The 27,812-nt window shown below is 42.7% G+C and overlaps 1 protein-coding gene across 2 annotated transcripts; it reads right to left on the minus strand.

The window, feature by feature from the left end:
- Positions 1–396: 396 nt before the first annotated feature.
- Positions 397–26,285, minus strand: LOC110976936 (nitric oxide synthase 1-like). 2 transcript variants are annotated; one of them, XM_022230651.2, is made up of 26 exons: positions 20,551–26,285; positions 18,840–18,982; positions 17,198–17,360; positions 16,380–16,471; positions 15,799–15,940; positions 12,990–13,129; positions 12,123–12,297; positions 11,699–11,800; positions 11,375–11,569; positions 10,876–10,964; positions 9,854–9,998; positions 9,399–9,503; positions 8,531–8,595; positions 7,671–7,823; positions 7,303–7,477; positions 6,797–7,023; positions 6,188–6,381; positions 5,906–6,075; positions 5,209–5,247; positions 4,282–4,492; positions 3,883–3,967; positions 3,226–3,508; positions 2,886–3,077; positions 2,610–2,747; positions 1,961–2,091; positions 397–1,564 (listed from the first exon to the last, which is right to left on the minus strand). In XM_022230651.2, the coding sequence occupies exons 1-26, from the start codon at positions 20,680–20,682 to the stop codon at positions 1,540–1,542; spliced, it is 3,711 nt and encodes a 1,236-aa protein (XP_022086343.2). In that variant the 5' UTR covers positions 20,683–26,285; the 3' UTR covers positions 397–1,539. The 2 variants fall into 2 exon arrangements, with proteins under 2 accessions (XP_022086343.2, XP_086996789.1); XM_087140663.1 differs by lacking the exon at positions 5,209–5,247 and having other exon boundaries at positions 20,551–24,720.
- Positions 26,286–27,812: the final 1,527 nt, after the last annotated feature.

Below are 27,812 nucleotides of genomic sequence, written 5' to 3' on the forward strand. Positions count from 1 at the left end.
AGTAGAGAATTATAGAATGACCTGCCCCAACACATCACTAGTTCTGTGACGCACGTGACCTCTAAACAGAATTACAATACATCATGACCGAGACTTAGATACCGACCCTCCCCGTGACCTCCTAGTTAAGATTCCTAGGCGATGTTTCAGGAGGAAATCAACCAAGTACAAAATAGCACCAAGAATTAGCAAATCGTGATTTGGTCGGGGCTCTGGGCCTGCAACCTCAGTCTAATATCGCTCCGCTCTTGGTTCTGAGCATGCTCCAGCTGAGTTTATGTCGCACTACTTTATGTTGCTCCACCATTAGAGGGTCATAACTTTTGACAAAGCCTAGCTAGGGGAAGGGAATTGCTTTGCACGAAACATCGATGAAAACATTTCCCCAGACATATCAACAGTGTTTGCACCCGGCATATGTTTTTATTTTGACAAATCGTTCTGTTATAATATTCGTGTCAATTTTCAGTTTAATTGCTGAGTAATATAATTGCCTTAAGTTCTGGAGACAAAAACAGTTTACCAGTAAAACATTTGTTTATTGATTAGAAAATGAATACATTATTTCCTTTTTAAAAATTTAATCTTCAACGATAGGATCAATCGATACTAAATTTGTGAAAATTAAAATGCAGCCCTTTTCCTTAACTGGAGCTCACATCGAAGAATACTTCCTGTGGTGTTTTTTCCATGAAACTGTGTGAAGATTGCAAAAATCAGCGTTGTGTATACATGTGAAAGAAGTTACCAAGTCCACTCGTAACGAGTGTTAGGCGCAATCGCGTCGGTTAACAGCTGCGCTGCCGGTCGATCTCGCGGCACGATCTGTCAACCAACATTTCCACCATCGGCCGGATTACCTTTTCTTTGTTATTCACGGTTGTGTAAAATTGCTTTTAAGAAAAGGAAATTGAAAGAGTTCAAAATGGATTGACCGATAGCGCAGCACGATTGTCCTCGAAGCACGATCGCCAAATCGTGCAGATCGAGCAACTGCTCCCCACGCAAATTAAACATTTTTCAAAAATTCTTATTATCAAATCATTTATAGCATCATGCTCGGCAAATCACTGCAATCGATACCTAAAAATTGTAATGATTCATTACCGTCACAATGAAAAGTCTTGGTTAAAACTTTAAAACTCTAATCTCCAAAATAAACTTACTCTCAAAAGTAGGCAGATCAAAATGCATGAAAGGTAGTACATATTCATAAGTCTGATTTTATCCAGGAAAATCTTTTCATTCACAACATCAATAACGATACTGCCTTGCCTGTCTTTTTGACTAAGCTCCCCATATGCATGTGCTGTCTTTATTGCATTATTTGCTGTTATTTGTTCAAGAGAACAAAATGTTACATCACAAGGCTTCACAAAGTGATTACTTCAAGCATTAATTCACGACAAACCAAAGCCCAAGGCGCAATAACTGTACATTTGTATGCATCGTCATTTTTAGGGTATCTCCACAGCACATAATAATAGTTTGAATCGTGTAGTCTCATAATGTGCGATTTTTATTCCAGCCTGCTCCGTGTTAGTATGACTGCAGCGGGCGACTTCTGTCGAAGTAAAAAACAAGAACAGATAAAGGACAGTTAATAAAGGTCTGAAATGGTTCCGTTGCAGAGCATCCGAAAAGGGCAAGAAAAACGAGGTTCTTCATGAAAATACTTCACAAACCAACGGGCGGGCCAATCACGCATCCAATGATCTTACTTTCCATACCGATTTCCAGTGACATGTACTGCACTGCTGAAACTGTGATGGCCTGCTATCAAACAACCCAACGATACTTCCTCTTTCATGTTACGATCGTGTCTCTTGGACATCAAATGCGAATTCGAGTTTTCGCGGCGTCAAACAGAGAGCTTGCACGGTGCACCCCCAAAAAGTGGCAACGAGAGTAAAAAGTGCCCGCCAGAGGGCGCCCTGCAAACTCTCCAAAGTGTCTGTACCTGTAGGGAAGAGGGGCGGATATGATTCGGTCCCTCCCCTTTTTGAGGAAATACGGGCTGCACGCTTGGATCACCACGTCGTCACTGGCTGTTCGAAGTCCGAGACCGGCCTTTCGAGTCAAGATATATGCCTGTGTGGCCAAGAAAAGTGGATAAAAACAGAAAACTGCCACAATGCCCGTAAAAATCTTTGATAAACTTCATAGAAATCGGCAAAGGAGGGATATGAAGTATTTCCGATGTCTCCAATCATAGGGGATCTTTATCAGTATCAGAAATATTTATTGATTTCATGATTTAACGAACAACAACTTGGATGTAACTGCAACAAGTTTAGGCCTTCATGCATACACACATTTGCTTTGACCGAAATCAGGCATAATCTCAGACGTGTTCACGTGCACAGTCAGTTCGCATTTGCCAAGCCACTTCCAGAATTTTGGTTACTTGGTTAAATGAAACTTACTGCGTGGGCAACCGCTCCAAATTTTATGGCACTCTAGTTCAGGTAGGTCACTCGGTCCCATAAGCCGTGCTCACATGGGACTTTTCTTTGGACATTTCGACACTTTTAACTCCCAGTAAAGATCTCTTTGTTATATAAAAAAAGGTCGCAACACCGTTATTGTCACTGTGGGCTAGGACATACCAGGCGGAGCGCAGCCAGTTCCTTGACCGACATTTTGTTGTTGTTCTCGGTTCGCTTTTTTAGTTCTCGCAGCTTCTCCGTGACCTCTTCGGTCCTCAGCGTGATGCCAAAGATGTCCTCGTGATATCGATTCTCCTCCTACAAATTAAAAAGTGAGAATCGAGTACCATCATGGGAAACGAAGATTTATACTATTAAACATACGTCAAAGTCTAGAGGGAAACTTCATCCTGTCTTGACTTGTAAATATATACATCATACAGTGGCCAGCTTTACCTTGAGGCGTTCAACCAGTTTCTTAGCTTTCTCTTTTGTCACTTCTCCCTGCTTGGCGATGATGGTTTCTATGGCAACGCGTACACCGGCTGCCATGGTTGCATCCCCACATACATAGATGTGACCTCGTCTTCCACAGATAGTCTCGTACACTTTCTGGCCGTTCTTCTGAAGAAGGTCTTGGACGTATGTCTGTAACACCGTGAGAAGAAATCTATGTTGTTAATAATATTCAACCATAAAATTAAAGTATTGATATAATAACATCTGAAAAATTAAAGGTGAAAATTAACGGAGCAGTTTGCGTGATTCGTGAACATTCACATGTCGAAAGACCTACTCTGGGTAAATAGACCTCCCGGGAGTACGCGGTCCAGACGTTGGTGAGGGCGCCCTCTTCCTTGGAAAACATCTTCTCTTCCTGGTAGAGGTCGTCCAGTTTGGAGTGTCTGCATCCGAACACGAGCGTGATGTCACCGAAGCGGCCGCCCTCTGGTTGGCCGGCGGCCTCCCGGTCGTGCTGGCGCTGTTGCCAGAAGCTGCGATAGGGAGCAATCCCCGTGCCGGGCCCGACGAGAATCATGGGGGCTGTCTGGTCCTCGGGCATGCGGAAAGATGGTGCCCTGACATAGACAAGAAATAAAACAGTCATAAAGAAAGATTAACATTGCTTCAGGTAAGCATTGATACCATGAAATATAGACAAATCCAGTGACGTTTCTCTGTACATTCCCGGTGGCCCGCTTTGATGATGGAAGCACTGTCTTGGGGTTTTGATCAGACTGACTCTCACGGAATAACGGCTCCGTGCAGCAGTCATCACGGCGCTTGTCTCCGTCGGTGGGGCCATCGCAAAAGACTAGTTGTTGACTCGATATATTTTTCCAGATCAAGATGGACAAAGAGTCCTATATGATTTCTGAGGATACCAGAGTTGACTGCCAAGGCCCAGAATTGTCAATCGTTTTATCACCGATCCCTGTGGGTCCACACTTACTTCCTGATGAAGACAGGCACAACGTCGTTATCATTGAGTGAGTCCAGCCAAGTAGAGCAAACTCCTCGACGAACAGCACCACTGACTGCAAAATAGATTAAGAAAAACTATCATTTTTTTTCTTTTCTAAGCAATTTCTTCTTTTGAGTGGCATATACTTAACTTTAAACTCAAAAATGCATATTTTTTGTAATGAAAATGACTATCCTTTTTAAAATGGCTGTTCTGGTGCTAGGTTCCCTTGAAAAGGTTTAAAAACTACAGATAAGAAAGTATATCTTTCAATTATAATTATGCAAAATGCCCATGCGTTTGGCCAATCAGCGGACAACAGGTTTATTCAATGACCAATCAGATTGCAAAGGTCACTAGTCAAAACTGATGGTAGACAGAGCTTGCCTTTTGATTTGTACTGGACTACAGCAACTGTTATGTGAACCTCCCCAGGGTACATCTCGGGACTGGAGCTGATGGAGTAATAGCGAGGCCGCAGGAGTGGGAGCAAGGTTAGAAGTAGCGAAGCTGGTACCCGCAGCGTGGGGAATGCTTCGAGGATCTCGGCTAGGTTTGGGAACGAGGAGTAGAGCCACTCATCGTAGACGGCTGAGCCCTGAGGAGGAAGTAAAACTACACTCTAAGACCACTTCTCAAACCCGTTTCATCGGCAGGTTTGGCCTAAATCTCCAAAGTCTGGTTTCGTTACACAGAATTCCGAGTTCTTACATCAGAAAAGCTTATAAACTATCGAGACACTGTCTTCAAGGAGAGGTGCCTAGAATCGTGAAAGAACTGTCAGAAGAACCTAAAGCCGAGGCCACGATTTCAGAAAAAAATTCACGTCTCAACTGGCACAGTGTGAAAACTGTCTTAATCACATTCGGTACAATTACAAAACTCATAAAATGTTAACAAGAAAAAAGACTGTTACAATACAAAGGAGAAATCAAGACCAGAAGTGGCTTCACTTTATAACATCGGTCCGTGTGAAATATACCATTCTTTCTTAAAACGTCAAAACGAACCTCAAATCCCATAGGGTCAGTTCACACGATGACACAGTAGGCATTCCTACCCCAGGTAAAACCTCTCTCTAATCTCCATCCAAGATGTAACGAAACATGGAATGTATGAACTCGGAAAGCGCATGACCCATTCCCAGGCCCGTCTTTGCAAGGCCGAAACAAGGTGATATGAAAAGAATTTTGACAGTCAACTCGATCATCCAAATCACGCCACCGAGCCATATTTCAGTTTCTTATCATACCTGTTTAGTGGAATGACGTTGTCAATAAAAATAGGGTTCAAATAAAAAGTACCACAGCAAACCTTGTCTGTTTTGCGTTGTCTCACATGTTCTTCGAGTAGCTATACAGTGCAAGGAACACACACATACACATCACGGCAAACGGTGCAGGTGCAGTAAATATTAAAACAAAAGGAGAACAGAAGTGTACAGTAAGAAATCGCAGAAACGACTGAGGACATTTCAAGGAGGGTTTCAGAAAATTCCAGAGACAAATCGAGCAAAGGACAAAACTGTCGAACATATGCTTTGATGTAAAGACGCTTACTTCTGACAATGTGGTTAGTAGTCTTCTACGTATCATCTACTTAAATCAAAATGCTTGGCAATGTGAACAGACGAGCACTGGTGCTATGGACACATTTCAAACAAGCATCGCGACCGAGGACCTAAGTGGTCCCTTTTGTGAGGACTGAAAAACGGAGAAGTCCTCGGTAATCTAACGGCTTCACACGATGTCGGTTTGTTGTATGCTCGATTGAAACTGGTTCTTACACGATGTGGACCTATTATTGTTTACAAGTTAATTTAAGATGTGAAGGTCACGTGATGCTGAGTTTGGTGGGACATAGCAAGCTGCATCTATTCTGCGTTCCGTGTAAGGCACTCCAAACGGTAGTGACTTGATATAAAACTGTGTTACTCGGTGCATTTTGGTGAGGCAGACGTGAAAGTCGCTTGTGTGGGGTTTGAGTGGCTTGAAGATGAACGTGCTCATACCTCGCCGAGGGTCGACAGCTGTTTCTGCTCCAGAGGACTTCTGGCGTGCAGAGACAGCGTCTTGAGAAACATCGGGGAAGGCGTCGATGTGATATCCAGCAGGTGCAGCAAGGCGTAGCGGAGGGAGCAGGGAGGCAGGCGATCGTGGGAGACCCAAGTACGAACGGTGCCTGATTGCAAATCATTGAGTACGGAAGAAGACGGAATATTCTCAAAAAATGAGAAATTGCAAATCTTACTGCTACAATTGTACGGTCAGTCTCACCAAAAAGTGATACTCACCGAGTTCCGTGACCTTGGCCTCGTGCCGATCCACTTTGACGACCGTATCAGGTGACTTCTCGTACGCGATTCTGCGCAGAATCCGCTCCACCAAGTCCTTGTCATTGGTTGGATAGATGGCCACGTGATCTCCTGGCTCAAAGGTAAACTCATCTTGATCCTGGGTGTTTAGTTTCACAAGGATTGTGGATCGCCTTCAAGAAAATAAAATAGCGACAGCTGCATTTCAGGCACATCATATCTGTAGGTCTAAAACTAACCAACTATCAAGTCATACATGTTTGTTCAAATCCATGGACTATGACAAAGGCGTAAATATAATAAAAGAACCTTCCAGGCCGCTACTTAAGACCAAACCCAAAAAGGAAAATTTGGCATTAAATGGACACAATTATCCTTTCTGATATTATTCAATGGAACTGTTGGAACATTTGTCAGATTAAACCTGGAATGTTGTACAATACGGCCGATTCACACGACCCTTTGACAGATTTCGCGCATTGTGATTGGCCAATGCGTTGCAAACTTTTGGGGCACACTATTGTGAAACGCCCGTATTAAAAGAACATTTAGATGTAAAATTCATAAGCTGTGCACGTAACACCTTACCGTGATAGTGGGTTCAGGAGGTTCGTCCTCGAATTGAAACGAAAAGGCAGAACCATCCTGCCGTGCAAATCGCTGAGTGTACGGCTAAGGTCGGCAGGATTGGCCTGGTAGTCGGCGGCCGTGACTCGGTACTTCTCCGCCGCCCAGGTGGCATCGGGCATGCCGACGGACGCTGTCACGTTGTCGATGTTCACGTCACTTCCAATGCAGAAAGTCTCGCAGGCGACCTAAGAATTTTCAAAAGTTGTGTTGGATTTCTTCAACGCTGACAGGAAAAAGTAACTTGGGCAATGACACACAAGGAAATATGCGGTGCAGAAACTTTATGGACATTTTTGAATCATCATCTGGTTAGGCAAGGAAAGTTTAATCTGGCAACTTGCCAACATAGAGCTCACTTCCAGAAGGCAATTTCGAGGTCCAAGGTTCAAGTCCATTCTCAAACCAGAATAAAATAGATCGTGTCCAAGCATTTTGTTGACGAGTTGTAACGACTTCAAACTAACCTTGAATATCTCCTGTGCCCAATTCTTGAAGGCAATCTCCTGTCCTCCGAGTTCGTCTCCCTCTGTGATTTCCAGGAGCCGCTCCGCTCCTAACACTTCAAGCAGCTCGTCGACGGCATGCCCGAAGGCGCAGAAGTTTGAATACGCCGACGACCCTAGACCAAAGACGGAATACCTACAAACAGATAAAAAAAGATACCAAATCTGTCTGGTCTTTGAGAAAGAAACACAAAACCAAGGTTTAGATTGGTGTTACATTTACACTCAAAGTATCCACACGGGGCATCCTGTATGGACACATGCAGAGGGTTTTGAATTAACACCAAGGTTTGCAGTGTAAGATGGTAAGTCAAAAGCTATTTGGTTACCTCACAGCGCTCAGAGGGCGCGAGGGTTCGTCCATCGATGTGACGGAATTCGCGCGGAGGATTTTTCTGGGAGCGATTCGGACTGGCTGGTCGCAGAATTTCTCGCAGGAAATGTAATCAGTCGTCGGCGCCAACTCAACCTTGCTGTTACGTCTAAGTAAAAAAAATAACTGTAGAATTATCTATGAAGGTGACTTTTTCTGACTACCGTGGCTTGATTTTCGCGATTAACATTTCTGCAGCTTAGCTGTTTGATAAAAGTCATTCAGGGATTATTTTTGCAGCATGATCTCCAAAGATATCCGTCAGGGCCATTGTATAACACAATCATTTGGAAAGGGATACCTTCGTTGATTATGTGAAGAAGGCGAACTTTAAGCGCACCAAAGACCATGCTGATTTCAGATGAACGCTCAAATTACCGACAGGTTTAAACAAGCAGTGACTCAATCCCACTATTTCTGCCTATAGTGGAATTCATTATGTCTAAAATGTAGAGATGACAACCATCACACCATCCAATATGTAATACGTTACTATTTATCCACAGCAGACAGGTGCTTCTAAAAGGGATAAGAGAATTTTCCTCAATTTTTCTGTTTTGCTGTTAGCAACTGCGACGAGCAAATTGATTGTCTCTCTGAGTTTTTGAGTCGACAATCACGCGCTCTGCTGGGCTTGAGCAAGAACGCGCTTCTCCGTTAGAGTTCCATCGCGTGGCACAGCGCGACGCGTAGCGAGTGAATGTCTGTACAGTATGCGGTATACTGTCTAGCGCGGTGCCGCACGGAAGGGGCTTAACCCTAACCAACGGCTTGAAATGAAGCCTACGAGGATTCCCACTTGGGCTCAAACTTTACCTGGCAATCTTGTCTGCCTTGCGTTCCTCCTTCTTCGCCTTCTCCATGATATATCGAGCGAATGACTGAAGGGAGAAAGATGTCTAAGTCAGCTCAACCAACAAACTATTGATGTTTCACCATTAAGGGGTCATACGTCATAGTAGTTCGAGACTGAAAGTTTGAAAAGAAGTAAGCTTATTCCTTCTGCTTAACGCTGAAAAGAATTAGTCGCTGGCAATTTTTTTGCTGAGAAGGAATCAATGTGAGTTCAAGAATTGCTGTGAAAATAACGTGCAGATCGAGCCAACCTTACAATACATGTACACCATATGATGGGCGCCATTGGCCGATCTGCACGATCGCCTGATCGCTCAGTGCGATTGGTCTATCCTGTATGATTTCCCGGTTTTATTACCATTTTCCAAATCACGCAAAGAGATCGATAGTTCGCGCAAAAGATCATGAGCCATCCCGCCCAACTAAGAAAAACTGCTGCTTTGCAAAGCCTATGCATGTGAAAAAAAATTAAACATGGAAGGTATCTAAAGCTTTGGCCTGATGTCATGGCTGTGGCTAAAAGTACCACGGACATCTATGAAAGCCACAGGAGAGCGGCTTTGGCCACTTCCCATAGACGCGTGCGTTTAAGCTCTCCGACAGTGAATTTAGACACGAAGTAGGGCCTGTGGGCCGGGGGGACCTAGAGAGGGCGCAATTTTCCTAGCAACGGAGACTTCTTTGGTGTTCACGAACGACTGTGAAATGCATACAGTCGCGTCCTTAACAACCATATGAACACTCCCCGCCAATTATAGCTCTTTTCAACCGATGACGGGGTGCTTCTGCTCAAGGCGGGTAACTGTCGGGCATGCTGAGGTCCTCGTACCTGGCCGTTCTCGGGTGGATCTCCGTTACCGAACGTGCTGGCCACGACCAGGAGTAAAGCCTCCTGTTCCAAGTTGGCGACATCGTATTCATTCATGCATAACACCTTCAGGGAACAGACCAAACAAAGCAGACATTTTGGAAAGGACGACAACCTATGGTTGATGGAACGATGTTGACAGCCAACAGAAAGGGTAAAGTCACCAGAAAATGCTGTTGAAATTGCATGAGGGAAAACAAGACAAACAAAAAAGATTGTGTGATAAAAACATTAAATACCTAATAATTTCCTTTGTTAAAATAAAATAATTTGATGTGTGCTTCATACTCTGGCCAGGATTTCTTCATGCTTGAAATATATTTTTGTACATGTTCTAATACTTGGCTGTATTATTTTTCTTCGGCTTGAAAATCTTGTTGTGGAAACATTCTGCGATTTCTTTAATCTGCAGATACCTTGGCATGGAAGGCAGTGCTAAACATCCTATGAATTCTCTCTGCGTAGTTTTTCGATCGCCCTGTCTCGGTAGCATAAAGTATGGTGGCCTTGAAGCGTTTGGACAAAGCCCTGATCATCAACCGAGCCACGAAGCGAACAGCCCTTCAAAGACAAAGTCAAAGTACAGGAAAACAACTGAATTAAAAAAAAATGGTGTCCATTGTGTTTGAGAAGCCCAAAGAGAACTTAACCCATGACATTCAACTGTGTGGCAAAAAGTTGCCATCGTTTGCAACTTTAGCAGGCCTGGGGTTACTGTCTCTAGGTCAAGCACACCTCAATTCCTAACTTTTACATTCAATTTTCAATAACACCAGCTTTTGCATGGGGGAATACAATGACGCCATTATTAAACTAAAATTGCCTCGGAATAGATTTCAATAGTTCACAAACCCGCTGACGACAACATGAGAGACGCGCGGTGGCTTTTGCGCCATGATAGCGCAGTGACTGTATCCACGAAAAAATGACTTTAAACGAAGCGTGATCACAATTCCAAGTACTTTATGCCCCACAACCGGGTCTTCGAGTTACTGAATGGTTGCTCACTCAGTTGGCTTCCATAAATAAAGTTTGGGCGCAGCCAGGCCCAGCGGTGAAGAATGAGCCAAGTCAATTGACAGACACACAATACCCACACTTCTGATAGCTGCGTGGGCAATTTTCGCAAATAAAAGTTTTACAACTGACCTTTTTTCTTTGCGAGTTTAGATTTCGTGAAAGAACACAAGGCCGTGAAAAAACACTCCTGTATAGATCCACACCATGCACTCCTGTCGAAATTGTTCCATAAAGGTTTCTGCTAACTCATAATATTACTTCAGTGGTGACAATAGAGTGGTTGCACGGTGCGCCACCATGGAGGAAAGGCAACTGTTCTCGCATGATTTTCTTGAGTAGACGTTTTGACCTTTCATGGCCAATGAATGTAATAACATAAACTGCCCTCCATCATGGCGCACCGTGAAAACATTCTTACTCTGCAACTTCCTTGAAAGTCTTCTTGGTTGTGCCTTGTCCGGACTCAGACGAACGATTCCTCCACAAGTGGGTTTTCCAGGCTGGTTCCTTGTGAAAGAATGTCAGTAAATATCCCGTTATCAACAACATTTAACTTACACTCCTAAAAAAGACAAGGGTGGTCCCAATTATTCTTAACACCGGTACGGGCTAATTTCTTTCACCAAATTGTGTAAAGGAAGTACAGATGTTACAAAGCCTTAAGGGTTGCTTGCTGCCTCAATGCGCCCATGAAAGTGATGGCTCGTGATCTTGGTCGGGCAAATTATGTCCAAGGAGACCTCCAGACAAGTCATGTCATTCCCCTTGAAGGAATAACCTCATACCAGGGCGATGTTGACAAAGCAATTCGATAACAAGACAAAAGGCCAAAGTAATCAATGGAAACGATGCTAATAGTGATATTTCAGATGATACTTATGGAGACTGGATGACGATGGAAACGAACAGATTCATACCTGATATTCATAGGAAGGCTTCAAGGTATAGTACAACATTTCCTGATGGAAGACTTGGCAGGCACTGCCCGACATTGGCGGGACGATCCAGACCCAATCGGCCGGACAACCCCCACGAGCTTGCTGTTCGTTCTTCATGTGCGTGATGAAGGACTCAGAGGCGGAGTGGTGATCTGTGATGGTCACTTGAGCTTTCTGATGAAACAAAAAGGAAAAAAAAAACTCTGAGGTCTCGCTCGGTAAATGGAAAGGATAAGTTTCCGACTTGAAGGCATGTTCATGATTTTCGGTGCTATTTTGTCATATTTATCCTACAAGATATACCTGGAAGCTGTGTAAGACGGCCACGTTGGCTTCGACCAGAGCTTTGTCCCTCCACAGTGTCATGTTGGAAGTTGTGTCCAAGCCCATCTTGGATGCTATCGTCTACACAGAGTGGAAATCATTCAATAAATCTAAGGTACGAGTCCTTTATATGCGTTAAAAAAATTCGGCAGCTAATCTCGATCAACCCAGCAATTATTCAGTCTGTCAGTCGGTCACTCGGTCGGCCAGTTTTTCAGTCAAGTGATCAATCGATCGATCAACCAACCAACCAATCAATCCATCCATCCATCAACCGATCGATCAAATCAAACAATTATTCAATTCTTCAATTTCTCCATAAACTATCAATTTACTAATCAATCAATTATTCATCAACTAATCCATCTATCAATCTATCTATCCATTTTTCTATCAATCCTACCTCCAGGAGGTTGTATCTGTTGGTATCACAGAGATTCCTGGCTCCAATCTCGGTACTCATGTACCAGCCGTTGAAGGGACACGCCGTGAACTCCAGTCCACCGACGTCTAGTATCATGTTAGAGACGGCAGGTACTGCATACCACCTCAGACCCAGCTCGGCAAACCAGTCGAATCTAAACCCACAAAAAGCAGTACTAATTTTTGTCTTGCCACAAAATGCCCAGAACTGCAGTGTTGATTCAACGTGGTGTGGTGTCCAGTTTCGGACATAAGCTTTTCACGAATCATTTTGTAGAGGAAAACTATCAATGTTGGTTTTGAAGTGGTTAATTAAGAATCAATTCATTTGAGGATCAAAATGGCAGTTTATTTGAAGGCTAAATTATTCAATGACCAATAAAAGGGAGTTTTTAGCGTTTATGCTGTGAGTCTTATGACTTATGACGCTAAGATGATAATCGAAAGTACTTGACATTTTCTTTGTGTTTACACGTGCGTGAAAAACTGACTTACACTAATCGCAATTCCATGTACAGTTACAGTTTAAAGGTGAAGGCGGGAAACTGTCAGGTATTTCAAAGATGGGTTTGCGCCAGGGAGATGGAATTAATTTGGGACTTTTGTCCTGCCCTTTCACAAGCCTTCGGGGGCATACACTGAGCATACAGTGTTAAAATACACTTTGGGCAGGGTAAAAGTCCAAATTAAAACTTTCAGGTGTTCGAGAATGGGAACACTCTTGTTTGGTGTCCGAAATAGGCTTCCAGAGCTACGGCTAGGTCTATTGCCTGCCCGTCTCCACGCAATTCCAATGGAGTGAAGACCTAGACCTAGCTCTAGACAAGAGATTCGGATGTAGCCTTACTCAGGGTGGCTTAGTTTGACCTCCATGGCGCATTCCTCCGGAATGTCAAACCATTCCGGATCTTCGCCATTGGCTTGCAACACGAGCGGTAGGATGTCGAACCGTCCGCCGGATCCCTTCCATCCTAGCTTCTGGCAAATCTGGCAAGTTAACAAGATGTCGAAGAATTCAAGGTGTGAGCAACTATGTTTGAAACTGCTCTATTCAATGACAAGAGCGACAGGGGACAAGTGCAGTGATAGTTTGAGTCGCTGTGAGCAGGGTTAAAATATATAAATTTGAGTTCAACGATTGTACTGCCAGGGTATTTGTTTGCCTGTTGAAAACAGAATTCTCGTCACGGTGGGTTGAAATTGGGGCAAGGCAGTACTCTAATATCATCTTATTATCCGAGTCAGGATGAGAAATAGGCCCAATCCTTGTCGATTTGGCAATATTTGAAGACTGTTTGCCGCTTGTCCCGTGAAGTGACCTTTACCGATTGCAAATAAACTGCAATTTTAGTACCTTGCTGGTTTTAAAACAAGAAAAAAGTGAAAGTTTCGAAAGGTTTAGAAAAGTTTCGGGGTGACTTTTCTGATGATATATGCGTCTAATATACAGCTAGTCATATAAGTGTCCTTGGTATCCAACAGTTCGCTTTTTCGAGAAAAGCGAATTTAGAATTGGCCCATACTTGCAGCGATTGAGTCCATTAAAATTATTTTCCCTACTTTGACGAAGAAGGAAACAATCTCTTGTATCCAGGTCGCAATCAAACCGAACAGTAGAATAGCTAATAGATGCACTGTTGTGTCTACAATACAGAGATTACACTTCAGGGCTTTTCAGTGGTTCCCTGCCATGTCGAAGGAATGGTCACCGAGTACCAAGTGTAGGGTCCAGTCCACTAATTCAAGCCCCATTGAAAACAGTGTAAAATCAGCACCGTTCAGGGCCCAATAGCATGCACGCCAACATCCCTGAGATTTCTGAAACACAAATGAAATTCTTGTCTGGTCACTTATCTTTCAATTTCTTTTCAATTTTTTGTGGGTTAACCAATTACATTTTTAATTATTCCCACAAAACAAAATCACCCCCCAAAAAGTGATTTTTCCGAAGTCTGATTGCAGCCATTTTTCAAGTGGCAACCCTCAACTTTCTGGGGCACTTAGGACCATTTTTCAACCGTAGTTTTCAGCCCTTCTGCCCTCATATGAAAGCTCAAAGACCCAGGGAGTTGATCCTGGCGACGATTTACACAATCTCACCATTTTGGGGGCCAAACAATCTCTTTTTTCAAAAGATACTGTGGGGGCACTTTTAATGCTAATGAGCTGGTCAGAAATTTTCACTTGAATTAGTGGTCTGCACCCTTTATATACACCCATTTTTCAGTTTTTCACACCAAACAACACTGAATGGTTGAGAATGCATCAAAAACCTCAATTCCAGAGAAAAAATGAAAAAAAATTGTCTAATGGCTGTATATGGAGAGAAAATGCTCAAGGTCAGCCTATAGCAAATGTGCACAAACTACTGCAGACTGCCTATATACACTAACTAGTGCAAATACAATGTGCAGTAAGCAGCTGAAAATTACACTTTTCACATGAGCAGCTTCAACTACCTGTTGCTACAAATAATGGGGAGGGTTACCCAGGCTAGACACTGCCAACTGTAGCGGCCAAGTGCACGAAAGACGTAAAACTTTGGCCATGCTTTGACATGAAAGCTCACCCTAGATATTACTCCAGTTGACAGGCTCCAGCCCAAGAGTTGAAAACCTGAGCCCAAAATAGGGCACTTCCAACACAAGAGTAGAACAAATCACCATGCAGAGTGTCTCGATAAATTTGAGTCACCTGTGCATATCCAGGGCTTGGCCAGTCGGTGCCCAGGCTGTGCTTGACCATCTAAAATTGAACCGGACCCCCCCCCCCACAGTTGGCCTCTGTTAGGGTTAGCCTTCATTAGGGTTGGCATCCGCTAGGGTTACGCTCTGTTAGGGTTGAAATCCAGCTTTTCTAGGTTTCATTCAGTCCATCCTAATCAAAGAATTTCTTGAATCCGACAAACAAACAATTACAAAGTGACATGTTCCACATGTACATATATAATTCTCATGTGATTACCTGGATATTTATTGTGTCCGACAATCCAGTATTTCTGATGTCTCATAACCCATAAAACTGTTATTCATGGCTTGTTGTGGTCTCTCCACCACTGCCAGGACCAACGTAAACAAGAGGGATAAATTTTAAACCCAGCCGCCACTACTGCATGGACGCCGCCATTTTGAAATATAGGGTCCAGTCCACTAATTCAAGCCCCATTGAAAACAGTGTAAAATCAGCACCGTTCAGGGCCCAATAGCATGCACGCCAACATCCCTGAGATTTCTGAAACACAAATGAAATTCTTGTCTGGTCACTTATCTTTCAATTTCTTTTCAATTTTTTGTGGGTTAACCAATTACATTTTTAATTATTCCCACAAAACAAAATCACCCCCCAAAAAGTGATTTTTCCGAAGTCTGATTGCAGCCATTTTTCAAGTGGCAACCCTCAACTTTCTGGGGCACTTAGGACCATTTTTCAACCGTAGTTTTCAGCCCTTCTGCCCTCATATGAAAGCTCAAAGACCCAGGGAGTTGATCCTGGCGACGATTTACACAATCTCACCATTTTGGGGGCCAAACAATCTCTTTTTTCAAAAGATACTGTGGGGGCACTTTTAATGCTAATGAGCTGGTCAGAAATTTTCACTTGAATTAGTGGTCTGCACCCTGTAAGGTGTCCATTGAAACAGTTCCTTCTCACCGTACCTTTGTGAATTCCACGCTGGCCGGATCGCCAATGACCGTCCCGTCCTCTTGCTGGTACCCGGCGTACTTGATCAGCGTGGTGTTCCACACTCGGTAGTCGTGGTGCCCATCCGTGCGCGATGGAAACACAGTTATTGCCGATCTATTGACAAAATCGAATGGCCACAAAACAGTCTAAACTAGCCCTGGTGCAGACCGTCTTATTTGAATGTTGCAGACTGTGGTGTCGGATTTTCTATTTACATGTAATTATTTAATTGGCCGGTACAGTCATTTGCATCTGCAGCTGTAAGGCCACATTAGCCCTTTAATAAACGATCTTTGTCTGACCAGGGAACACAGTCGGAGATCGAAATAGTAATTCTTGTTTTGTGGGAGAAAATCGAGAAGAACTAGGGGAAAAAACCTTAAGGCACAGGCGATAATCAAAGAAAAACTACACCCATATGATGCCCAAGCTAGGAATCGTGCCGGAGACGAGAGTGGGGAGGTGGGCAGGACCAACAAATGACATGAAATAAAAAAAATATGTTGACAAACTTAAGGTTTTCAAAATCATGACATTGGCTGAAATGACTCACCTTAGATTTCCCTTGTTGGTTGCGTACAGCAAATGTTTGCATATTGCCTCTAACATGCCTCTAGTATTGCGTACGTTGCGAGCGTCAAACAACTACAAGAAATATTTTACAAAAAAAGGAGCAGGACCTTACATAAAAAACGACGTATTTGTGGCTTTTTAAATTGTTTTTGCCATTCTTAGCGCTATTTGAAAGCTTGAACACTATGAAAGCTGGACAGTCAGACACATGTAACTATTTTACAATCCTCAATTTTTCTCACCTCGAAAAAGTGGGGTGGATGATTCAATACCACGTCCCCCTTGTCAATATGGGGAGGGGGATGTATACCCCATCCCCTAGGATAGAGTTCATGTGTTGCTGTTGACACAGACTGTACGTTGCTATTTGAATATCATCACAATGAATGCAAAAAAGGTTTACTGGAGTGTATCCCAGGGGGAAGAAATACCAGCTAACGTGACGTCATACGCGTAAGGCCTATTCACACCCACGAACGAGGGGGCAGTAACATATAATTTGCTACACTGTCTTGACGAACTTTGAATTGAGCTTTGAGTTCTGGAAGTGCAACTGGTAGATCCAAGGGTTGAACGGGTATCAGCCCCACACAGGAGGCCTTGGCACAGTAAGAGAAGAAAGACTTCGTTACTTAGGAAGGCTATCAAGGTTTGATACAACTCTCAAATTTTGGCCTCCGGGTAAAATAAACCCTGTCCGAATTAACTCTCGATCCATCCTTGCACGAAAGAAGCAGATTTTTTTTGGGGGGGGGTGATTAAAATCTATCGCTAACTTTATCTCCTTGTCCTTCCCACCTGTAGTTTCGACCACTGTATCCGACCAATGCATCGCGAGGCGTTCCGCCAGGCTAGCTTGGCCCCGAAAGTCAGTTCGGCCTCCGTCAAGTTGTATGTCCCGGTAGTCTCAATGCAAGCAGTGACTTCTGCCAACCGTGACGCATGAGCGTCTGTATTGGCTCTGAGATGGACCACAGTGGTTTAAGAGTATGATGAGAATTCACAATTATACATAACGAAAAAAAAATGAAACTTTTCTTATGTTCTAAAATCAACCGATTTTTGGAACTGCAACATAGTATGCAGCAGTCGGTTTTAAAGATAACAAAATTGTTTACGCACAAAAGAGACCAACGATTTGAACCGTGGCAAACGCACTAGAAGTTAAGGCGGCACAATTGAAAAGACAGGTCACAGTCCAGCGACTGTGAAAAATGAGGGTAACATTGCCCAGCTACTAATGTTAGTAGCTTGTCTGCATATTGGGAAAAATTATAACAATACATCTGTCGAACGGCAGCCCCACATCGGGTGATGAGTTTTGTTCTGGTCTCGTTTTCCCAGTAAGCCAGACCTTGAAACTGAGCGTTCTATGTGTGCTCTCCGTGAACTTGAAAACTGGGGTGTTTGGGATTTAAAGAAAAACATAACGAGGGTGGGGGGGTGTCGGGAAGATCCTCGCTGGAAATCATGTGTGAGATTTCGAAAAGAACAACTCACCAACGAGCTGTATATCATGTAAGAACACACGACATCGAATCGTGTCGTGCCATATCAAATAACACTTGTCATTATCAAGTTATTTCTTGCATGAAAAATAAACCAAACTAAGCCCTAACAATAAACAAAAAAGGACAACACAAGTAAAAAGTGGAGATAAGCGTTCGTCAATTAGTTACAAACGCATGCGCGATCGGGCTGACAATTTTATTTCGTTAAACGATGCCATTTAAGTTGTGAATATCTTGGTAAGCATAAAAATCGCTGTAAACAGTGCTTGTCTTGCCATTCAATCCTTTGAGGTTTTTTTTGTTGTAATCTTGCAATCTGACAACGTCATCAGCTTCAAACCTCCCACATGCCTTGTCTGCATAAAGGACATTGTACATGTACCTCCAAATCTTTAGACGATTACAACACACTTCGCCACAGGCATCAACGGAACATGATTTTCGAACTTCATCAACCTCATACTAAATAAGTGCTCGAGTATTTCATGACGTCACCGGTGCAAGTTATGAGCAATACTATCTTGCCAAAACTTGGTTTCTACAAAAAGCAAAGGTTGGGTGATTTTGTATCTATGGTAAAAACAAACGAAGACCTCAATTCACATTATCATTTTCCGCAACGAGTAAGGGGAGGAACCTTTCAGCTGATTTTATATTGATTTAAAATATTAAAGAATATCAAACTTTCAATGCTTGCAATAATACCCGATGACGTTAGGATGACGTCATAGCGATATACGGACCACTCGTGATCGGGGTTGGTATACATGGTCGAAGATAAAGGTCAAATGGTCTGGAAGAAAAGCCTGCATGTATTTTATGGTGAAAAGAAAAAAAAGAAAGACAGAAAGAGATAAAATACATATTCTAATGATTTTGGATATTTGTTAGAAAAAAACAATGCAAACCAAATACTCAAGCATTTTTACCTGCCGATGTGAGCGTAATATTGCTGAATGAACTCCTTCGCTTGTTTGAGTACTTCGGTGGTGGGTCTGGGTAGCGAACCGGTCCGATTGGATGGAGTGAGAATCGAACCCCTGCACCGTCTCTCCGAACACGGAGCTTCACACTAGCCATAACATTCAGCAGAAAAACAGTCGTTTTAGTCAAAATGTTTCCCACACTTCGGATGTGCTGCATACATACTGTGGACGTATGTACATGCATTCTACACTGTGCTTGTTTACAAGTCAGAAATTCTGCACTGTCTCCACCAGGCCTTGAAATTCAAGTCTATTTCGGAAGCTTCAGAATTCTCGAAGGATGGAGGATTGTGTTATGAGGAATGAGACTTGCTGTAGATCGTCGAAGCTTCAAACTTTATGTAAAATGTGTACTTTATGTAAAATATATAGGGCCTACTCTGGAATCTTTAAAAAGTGACAAAATCTCAGAATTGCCAAAGAAATTATCTTGCGAAGCGAAGAAGTTATTAGGCCTATCTCAGGCCTTCCTATAAGGCTCTAATAAACTAACTTTAACTTAATGAGGATTGTCTTGTTTATTAAAAACACAATCGTTTGCACTCGAAGAGACTAGTGGAAGAAATATTGTCTAATGAAACGCGTCCGTCTGTGGCACTTTTCAATTGTGCCTTTTATTCGCATCAGCAAAGGGGCACAATTAGCTTCACGTAAGAATGACAGCATCGGGAGTCAACCCATTCCCATGTTGAGCGGTGATGTAGAACTGAAAAGTGGCAAAGTAAGTCAAGCGCTAAATAGTTGTGGCAATTTTTTTTCAAGTCGACCCTACTCTTCAAAACACGCAAAGAAACCTTGAAAACTCTTTTCACGCACAAACATACCATTGTCTTCCCTTATCATAATGTTTAGCTTGAAGGTGAACAATGCTTTCGGACTAGACACAAAGTACGCTAAAGGCATGTTCTGGTAAGAACCAGGGTTGCATAAAGCCATATTTTCCGGCAGTTCGCCTCCAACATGCATGTAGTAAGCCCATTTCACGGCGGCAACAGGTTCTTTGCTCAACGCGCTTCGATCAATACAAATTGATCGTCTTCAGGTGCGGTATAAAGAGAAACTCACATTTTAGTATTTAAACATATTCACATGTTGATATTATGATAGTTCTTTGGTTGGAGTTCAATTGGATAACACAGTTTTTGCATTGTAGGCCAATTGGCAAAATTTTAACTACAAATTGGAATACATGTATTACCTTTTAAAAATAGCAAAAACACCTCTAAATCTTCAACATACACCTTGAGAAAGACCTTCATCCGAAACGAAGTTGTATAGAGTGCTTCAAACGAAATAATAATAATAAATAAAATAATAATAAGCCATGTCATCTAAAAAAAAGATGATTTTCAATGGGCCATCTAACAATATTAAAATAGGCACACGCTATTTAAAAAACCTTAGTTTTGCCACAACATAATCATACTATCTCTCTTTTAAACATGCTTAAAAGCTTAACACTTCGTGTTCATAATTGAAATTCCCGTCAGTGTCTTATTGTCGAACAATATCTGGGGCCTACACATACCCTAACACGAATAATATTTAAATTATTAACCCATACGGAGTGTTTCCTAAAGTGTTTAATTGCTTAACACAGTTTTTGCACCTTTGGAAAAGAAAATGCCATGCTAGTTTATTGTTATGTACCCACCGTGACTGCATTGTGATGCAGGGAATCCACATTCTGGGACCCCGTGGCAAAGTTGTGAAGGTTGACGTGCTTCTGGCGGTAGGGTGACACCGCGCAACTACCGGCCCGGGTCCTCTCCGTTGAAGTATCCATCCGGCTGTTCACACGCACCTCAGAGTCTTCGCTGGTCAAAACTTGGTCACAGTCACCGATATCAACGCAAAAAGACCCGACATCGGCTACTGACAACGTAATGTCGACGAGATGCGCGACTTCTCCAAATGTGACGCCCTTTTATACTCCAGTGTTTCGAAGCGTAGTGCCGGTCTCAGCTGTCTCCCGGCCCAGCGGTCCCCCTGATGTAGTTGGACATTTCAGCACGACACAAGCAAGGTCTCGTTGGTCTTCTGTGCTGAGATGTCCACATGACTAACTCGAATTATACGCGGTGCGATTATCTTTGGTGTACATTACACGTCATGTACGACTTGAAGTGTGCATGGACTGCACTGCTCAGCACGCCACTTAAACGGACGAGTTTCCCGTTGTTGTGCGCAGAGATGGCATGACGTATTTTTGCCATATTTGGCAAGAGGGGCGGCTGGGACCGGGAGGCAGCTAAGACCGCCACACCGGCATCAACCCATTTTTTTTTTTTTTAGGAACAACGCACTCTAGTTAAATCCGTGTACGTGTACATGTACATTATGCCGTAATGCAGAAATCAATCGACTTCGTTACGAACTGACGTCGACTTTCATTGGCTGTTTTTCAGCTAACCCGCTATTGGTCCCCGCGTACACCAATCACAGTTTATTTAGCAAAAAACAAACAATAAAACAACTTTCTGAAGTTGTTCCATGATCATCCACTAATAAGGGAGAAGGGAGCGAAAGAAAAGGATATCATCAGCGTCTGTTTCGCTGGACCGGTCTTAAACCCTCTTTTAAGACCGGATCATTCATTAATAACCTGTGAGTTACAAAGTAAAAACAAGTTTTGAAAATGATACATTTCCAAAGATTTTGTTCAACACTTTTGCGTTATCTTTATCAAACACCCCTCTAGCCACAGTATGGTATATTCCTTTGGCGAGTATAGTTTAAAAAAAATCAAACATTTCCTAGAATGGCGCGCGCGTACTATACGTGGAAGGTGGGTAGCCAACTGGTACATCAGCTGTGACGGGCTCTCTTGAACAATGAGAATTTGGGAGGTATTTATGAAAGGTATTTTCAAAATACCTTTCACAAAATACTATTTTGTCGTAAACAGTCGGATACAAGGAAAAACGAGTTACCATGCAGTGAGCTATGGAATTCTACAAGGTGTTATTACCGGTGCGTAAAACTCGACGAATCCATAGACTCAATGAGGTTTCGATTTTCCCTTTGTAAAAGAAAAAAGTAGAAGCAACCACACATCGATTGGATCGATGGTCACATGAAGATCACCTACATGGAGTGATCGCAACAGTGTAATGACTACATGGATATAGCCCGCGCACCAAAGGTTTTACACAACACGCTGGAGGAAAACCCCACTTGAAAAAAGGCTATATTCGTGACTCTGAAGGAATTCCTTCGTTTAATTCAAGGGTGCAACCACGTAAATAGGCCAGAAGTATGTCTGCTGAGCTCATTAATAAACGCTATAGACTCAAAATATTCTTATTAAAGAGTCCTGAGAGCCACGGAGTTGGGGAATTGAAGAAATAAGAAACTGAACCTCTGGGCCAGACTCGGGGCTTCCAATTCTGAACAATTTGGATGCAATCGGGTCTGAAAGTGGCTACTTTCCGGGGCAGTGAAATTTCCTTCCTTTTAGGGGTGGTCTGCTTCAGGTGAGAATTTCTCAAAAACTCATTGGTCAACCCACTAAAAAATTAAAAGGAAAATGAAAGAGGACATGTGGAACATCATTTTTCTGTGCAGCCTGAACACCTGTGAGAGTTGTGAGTATTTTAAAAATATTTTTGAAGTATGGGGATTTATTTGTAGTGGTGCACCCGTATTTGGTGTGGTGCAGCCTGTAAAGACAAGATGGCGGCGGCCATGGCAACAGACCAAAAGGGGGCGCCCTGTTCTTTTTTTCTTTTTCGGAGGGGCTTATTGACTATACTGTCCGATAGTAACTGGAAGAGGGCCTGAAATTCCCCCAGTTTTTTCTTCCCCCAAAAAACTGCCCCCGGACGCAGGGGAAACAGAAATTACAAAGGTTCAATCAACAATTCCGTCCTCTTTCTGGTAGTTTTTCTTTTCTGTGTCCCGCAGTTTTGCAGAAGATGTTTGATTTCTCCGTTTGTTCAAGATTGTCATTGCGCACAAAACACTGCCACATTCAGTGGCAACAGAAAAACTGTATTATCCTTCTTCAGAAAAACAAGGAAACGTATTCAGTTTTTCAGATTGGTTTTTATATTTCGGATAGATTTTCGTTGCTTTAATCCATTTTTACTGCGAAACCCGGCGCCCCCCGGGTGATATTAAAAGGAGCATTCCACCAAATGGTTGGATTCCTGCGCGCAAGCTCATAAATATTTTGTGATCCCACGAGGTTTTCACAATAAGACATGCCATAATCAGGAGGCATCATAGAACTATTTCTATAAATCCCCGAATTTGGAACTGATTGTTTCCAGTTCGGGGTATTTCTGTCACAAATAGCCCCAAATTGCAGGCCTACTTTGGACAGAAGCGGGCGGCTACATTCAGAAATGAGAGCTTAGTTTTACTGCTGTTTTGGGGGTATCTCCCTTGAAAGGCGAATAAAAAAAGAAAGGCTAACCCCATGAAATTGAAACGAATATTGATCGTCTGGCCATAATCTTGAATTGCCAGTAAAAAAACGGAGGCCAACCTCTTCACGAGAGTCAGCAGGCGGCGCTATTTCGGTCCGATTTTGCACTGTTTTCTATGGGCGCGTATTTGGTGTAGTGCAACCCTATGCGTTTATAATGTCTGTGTACTCACCGCATAGACGCGTCATGAGGGGCGCGCAAGTATATGCACGTTTGACGCGGAGTACGCTGGGTGCGCGCAACTAGTTTACTCCGGCATGTACGGTTTTGCGTACACGCAGAACGCTTGCAAGAACCCGCTTGTAACCATCTGTCTTTCTTTCGCCGACTGGGGGTGCACTTCAGCTCGGAGCATAGACCGCCAGGTCTTATTCAAAACTACAGGGGGTTTTCGTGATCTCGGCGGCGCCTGGCTAAAGTCTAAACTACGGGTAAATACACCCCTCAGTATACGGAATTTACGCACAGTTGATGATTTCCAGCCATAAAATTCTACGAGGCCATTTTGTGATTCTAAAAAAAAATCTCTATTTACTTAATCTGGCCCTTAGGGATTCGAAACAATGCGGCTGAAACATTCGAAAAGAAGAGATAGCGGTACAGAAGAGCAAAAAGGGAACGTATTTTGGGAGCACAGTCAAACTTACACAGAGCGTTCGATTAGTCTCATTTCGTGGCTTCCCGTAACACCGGTGTATTCAGGGAAGCTAATCGAAGGCAACCAATACAGGCAATGTAAGTGCGTTGCGCGTACTGCTCAATGAACGCGCTGCCATCCGTCGCTTCGCTCACTGTTTGCCCATACTTTTCAAAGTCACCGGCGGTCTATGCGTTCATATGTCTGTGGGCACATCACAGAAACTCTCGATAGCGGGGAGTGTACTCCTGAGTGTAATGTGCACGCATCCTACTCGTGTTAACAGGAGTAATCGCGCGAATACACCCTAAATACATGGTTTTTCGGGGTGCGTTGCGTACACAAACCGTTCATGCGTTTCACTTTCACGGATGCAAAAATCAACTCCATTATAAAAACACACATGTTCGTTGCGTTCGCCCTGGGAACGATTTTAACGGCTCCGCAACGCTTGGCAAGTGTTGACGCGCAAACGGAAAGGCGGCTTCCTTTGAGCAAGTTCATCTGTGCTTCCATTGCAATTAAGCAGAGTCCCAGTATTTGGTGGCCGGGTGACGTCGTTTCCATGCGGCACACAAGACACTTTTCAGACAGTTTTGGTGTGGGCATTTTGAAGCATTTCACGAACTTCATCAAGAAAATTAACTGCATGAAAACAGAAACCAACTGTATCATCAAACCTTCAGAAAATGCATTTCTGCCATACACTCAATCATGTACAAAGTGTAGGTTATTTTGAACAGATCAACGCTACGTTTGTAAACAGCCGATGACAGAGTGTCATTTATCCTTCACGGAAACCAGGCAGGTTGTCTCCATGGTAACGGACATCAGATGTATTGATATCATATACGACGGGAGTCCAGAAGGAGCAGTGCTACATCGGTTGCATGTATTTCAAACTTATAACAACCATTTAATCCTCCTATTTCTTATTCCATTTGTACAAGTTCGCACTGCTTACATTCTTATCGTTTTATACATACATATACTGGACAGCGAAAGAAACTTCCCACTTCTGTCAAAGGCCACACATAAAAATTCACACAATAGAAATAAACAATTTCTGTACACAGGTAAGCTGCAATAACCCTTACTAATGACATGCCCCAAAGCAAGTGATTATCTTTAAAACAAGAATAAATTGACTTGCACAGCAACTTGGTTACTGAATCGAAAGTCACAGAATGTAACAGAATGAGCCGTAAGTTGTACGCAGAAATTAATGTCACAGGATGAAATAAAGAAGCCACAATCATTACTTTTCAATAATGTGTATGCATAGTCAGTAAGGATGGCATCCCTATACAGAAATCACTCATGTACATTATTTTGACAAAACGGGTGTTCACTTTGTGATTGGTTGTTTAAAATGTTGTCCATTCATTTATGGGTCATTTTTACTCGGTGGAGAGTGCTTTGTGTGTGACTTTTGATTCAGTAACTTAACGTAACAAGTTGAAATAACGTAAACAGGTATCCATGAGGCTGCGCTGGATCTTCTGTGATAATTGGACTAGGGTTCTCTCCATTTGTAAAACAAGTCAGTCCAAGGGATTAACAACGAAATAAACGGCAAAAGCTGTTGAATGAAGATGACTTCGTCACCGTCCAATTACTGTGTGCGTGTACGAAGTTAGAGCTACAATCCTAGTGTAGGATAAACACCTGCTCTTCACATTGTGTTTCAAAATGTTTGATTTGGGGGTTGCGAACTGGCGACCATTTTCGTGGCTACCTGAATTTACAAAGTTCCATACTGCCACGACCTGGATCCAACTGAACCAGCGGTGACACGCCCAAAGTTATTTCAAGCCCAAATATTTCCTGTGTGAGACTGAGGACTTCAACGCACTGAACACACATTATGCGTTCGTATTGACGCGTACGCGTTGGAAGTCTAAATGTGCATGCGATTGGTATTACACAGTACGTGCACAACTTCTCGATTTTTGACGATTATCGGACATGGTCCACTCAACACCACTGGCAAGCACAGACTCAAACAACTTCCAATGTAATCAGTAAAGACTGGTTACTGAATGCATTTACAAAATTCTTCTTAGAACTTGTGACGTCACGGCAGTACTCCCCATAAAATTCCTCAGAACACCACAATTTTGAAATAGAATTATTTGAAAATGGTGATACATTTCAGCTAAAAGTTGGACTTTTTAGTGGGAACGGTATCGCCAAGAAAGGGGTACTCAAGCTTTTCAAGGGTATAAGGCATTTATCTGCAGCCAACTGACAACTCATTAAAGGTGGATGTTTTTCATCAAAGTGGCGAGTTTCATCCCTGTGTCTACTTTCTGCATCATTTCGACCCCTTTTTCCTTTCTCCCTTTCCTGGTTTTATTTGTCCATTTTTGTCCATCCAGGAGAGGTAAAGCGCCCACTTATCTCTCCCTCTCACGCGCAACGCCCACGTTACAAACCCTATTTTTGAAAAAGTTTTTTTTTCCAACACTCTTGGCAATTTGTCAGACAGGACGCGCAAAATGGGGGGGGGGGTGGTTATGTCTTGCACGACTGCGCGACATTGTATTTTCATGAGCAAACACATTTTTTGTATTGTCCTTGTTTTAAAGGTTTACAGGAAATTCCTCTTAGTGTTCCTCGAACGTTTTGGGTGACTGTGCAGCATTGTATCTCAATGTTACATGCATGTACTTTTTTTTCAACGGTTAATGGATTTTTTCTTTTAGTGTTGGTTGGTAAAGAAGATTGTATAAAAGAATTTAAAGACGTGGGGAATCCCGGAGTGTTTCTCAACTGTTTTGAGTGAATGACACGATAATTTATTTCCATATCGAATTGCACTTTTGGTTTAGTTTGGGTGTGCGTGTGTTTCTGTGATTGGTGGAGAAGAATTCAAGGTTGCAAGCTCTGATTGGTGGAACAGATTCAGACAAGGCTGAGTACAGACCAATGATCTTGTAAACGGAACTTTGGTTTTGGGGTTGGTTTTTTCTTCTTTTTTGGTAGGTAAAAATAAATACGGGTAGGGAGATCCTACCAGGGATTCTGTGAAGTGTCTTCGTGGGACAGCGTGACATTGTGTTTTCGTGCTGTCCATATTGTTCCTGTGTTGTGTGTGGCTTTTGTGCAAGGGACTGGCGGGAAACATTCAACGCCATATTCTGAAATCACTGGTTTCCTCCACTTTGTTCACGTATAAAAACGTAACTTAGTAGTTGGTCACCAAGTACAGTGTGAACGTTATACAACGTGAAAGTCATAGAGTTGAAGTAAGCGCATATTCTCTCGAGATCGATCACGACCAGTCAGCTTCACCTTTGTTGTGTTTTGTTTGCTCTGTCTTCAACAATCGTATAAGCTTTATTAACTTTATTAACACAAGTCTTTATTCCTCGTATATTTTACACCTCGGGTTTGTAAAAAAACATGATTGAACTGTTTTAAAACCAAATTTCACACCATTTCAACAAGCACATTTTGCATAAATTTGCTAAATAACCGGTAGGATCGATCAAGGACGCATTAAGAGTAGGAAAGTTGTTTTCGTTTAAGACGAAGTTCCAGATAACACGCGACAGTTTCGAAAGTCTCAAGCCCCTCGTCAACGACAGTCGACTAACAATTGGGTATTTACACTACTGTATACGTTAATTGGACAAATCGTCGCTGCGTTTGTACGTGGCTAAAGAAAAGAGTTTCATAAGCAAAGTTACCCTTTACTGACACTGAGCAGGCAGTCATATTGGTAATGATTATCAGATTTATTGATATCTGAACGGAATGCAAACAGATTAGAAATGGAGTATGGCTTCATCAACTATTCAAACCTAACTGCAACTCAATCATTCAACTATTATTCCATTA

Source organism: Acanthaster planci, linkage group LG09 (assembly GCF_054643075.1).
Source record: "Acanthaster planci isolate LZ-2023a linkage group LG09, COTS_SCS, whole genome shotgun sequence".
Lineage (NCBI taxonomy): Eukaryota > Metazoa > Echinodermata > Asteroidea > Valvatida > Acanthasteridae > Acanthaster > Acanthaster planci.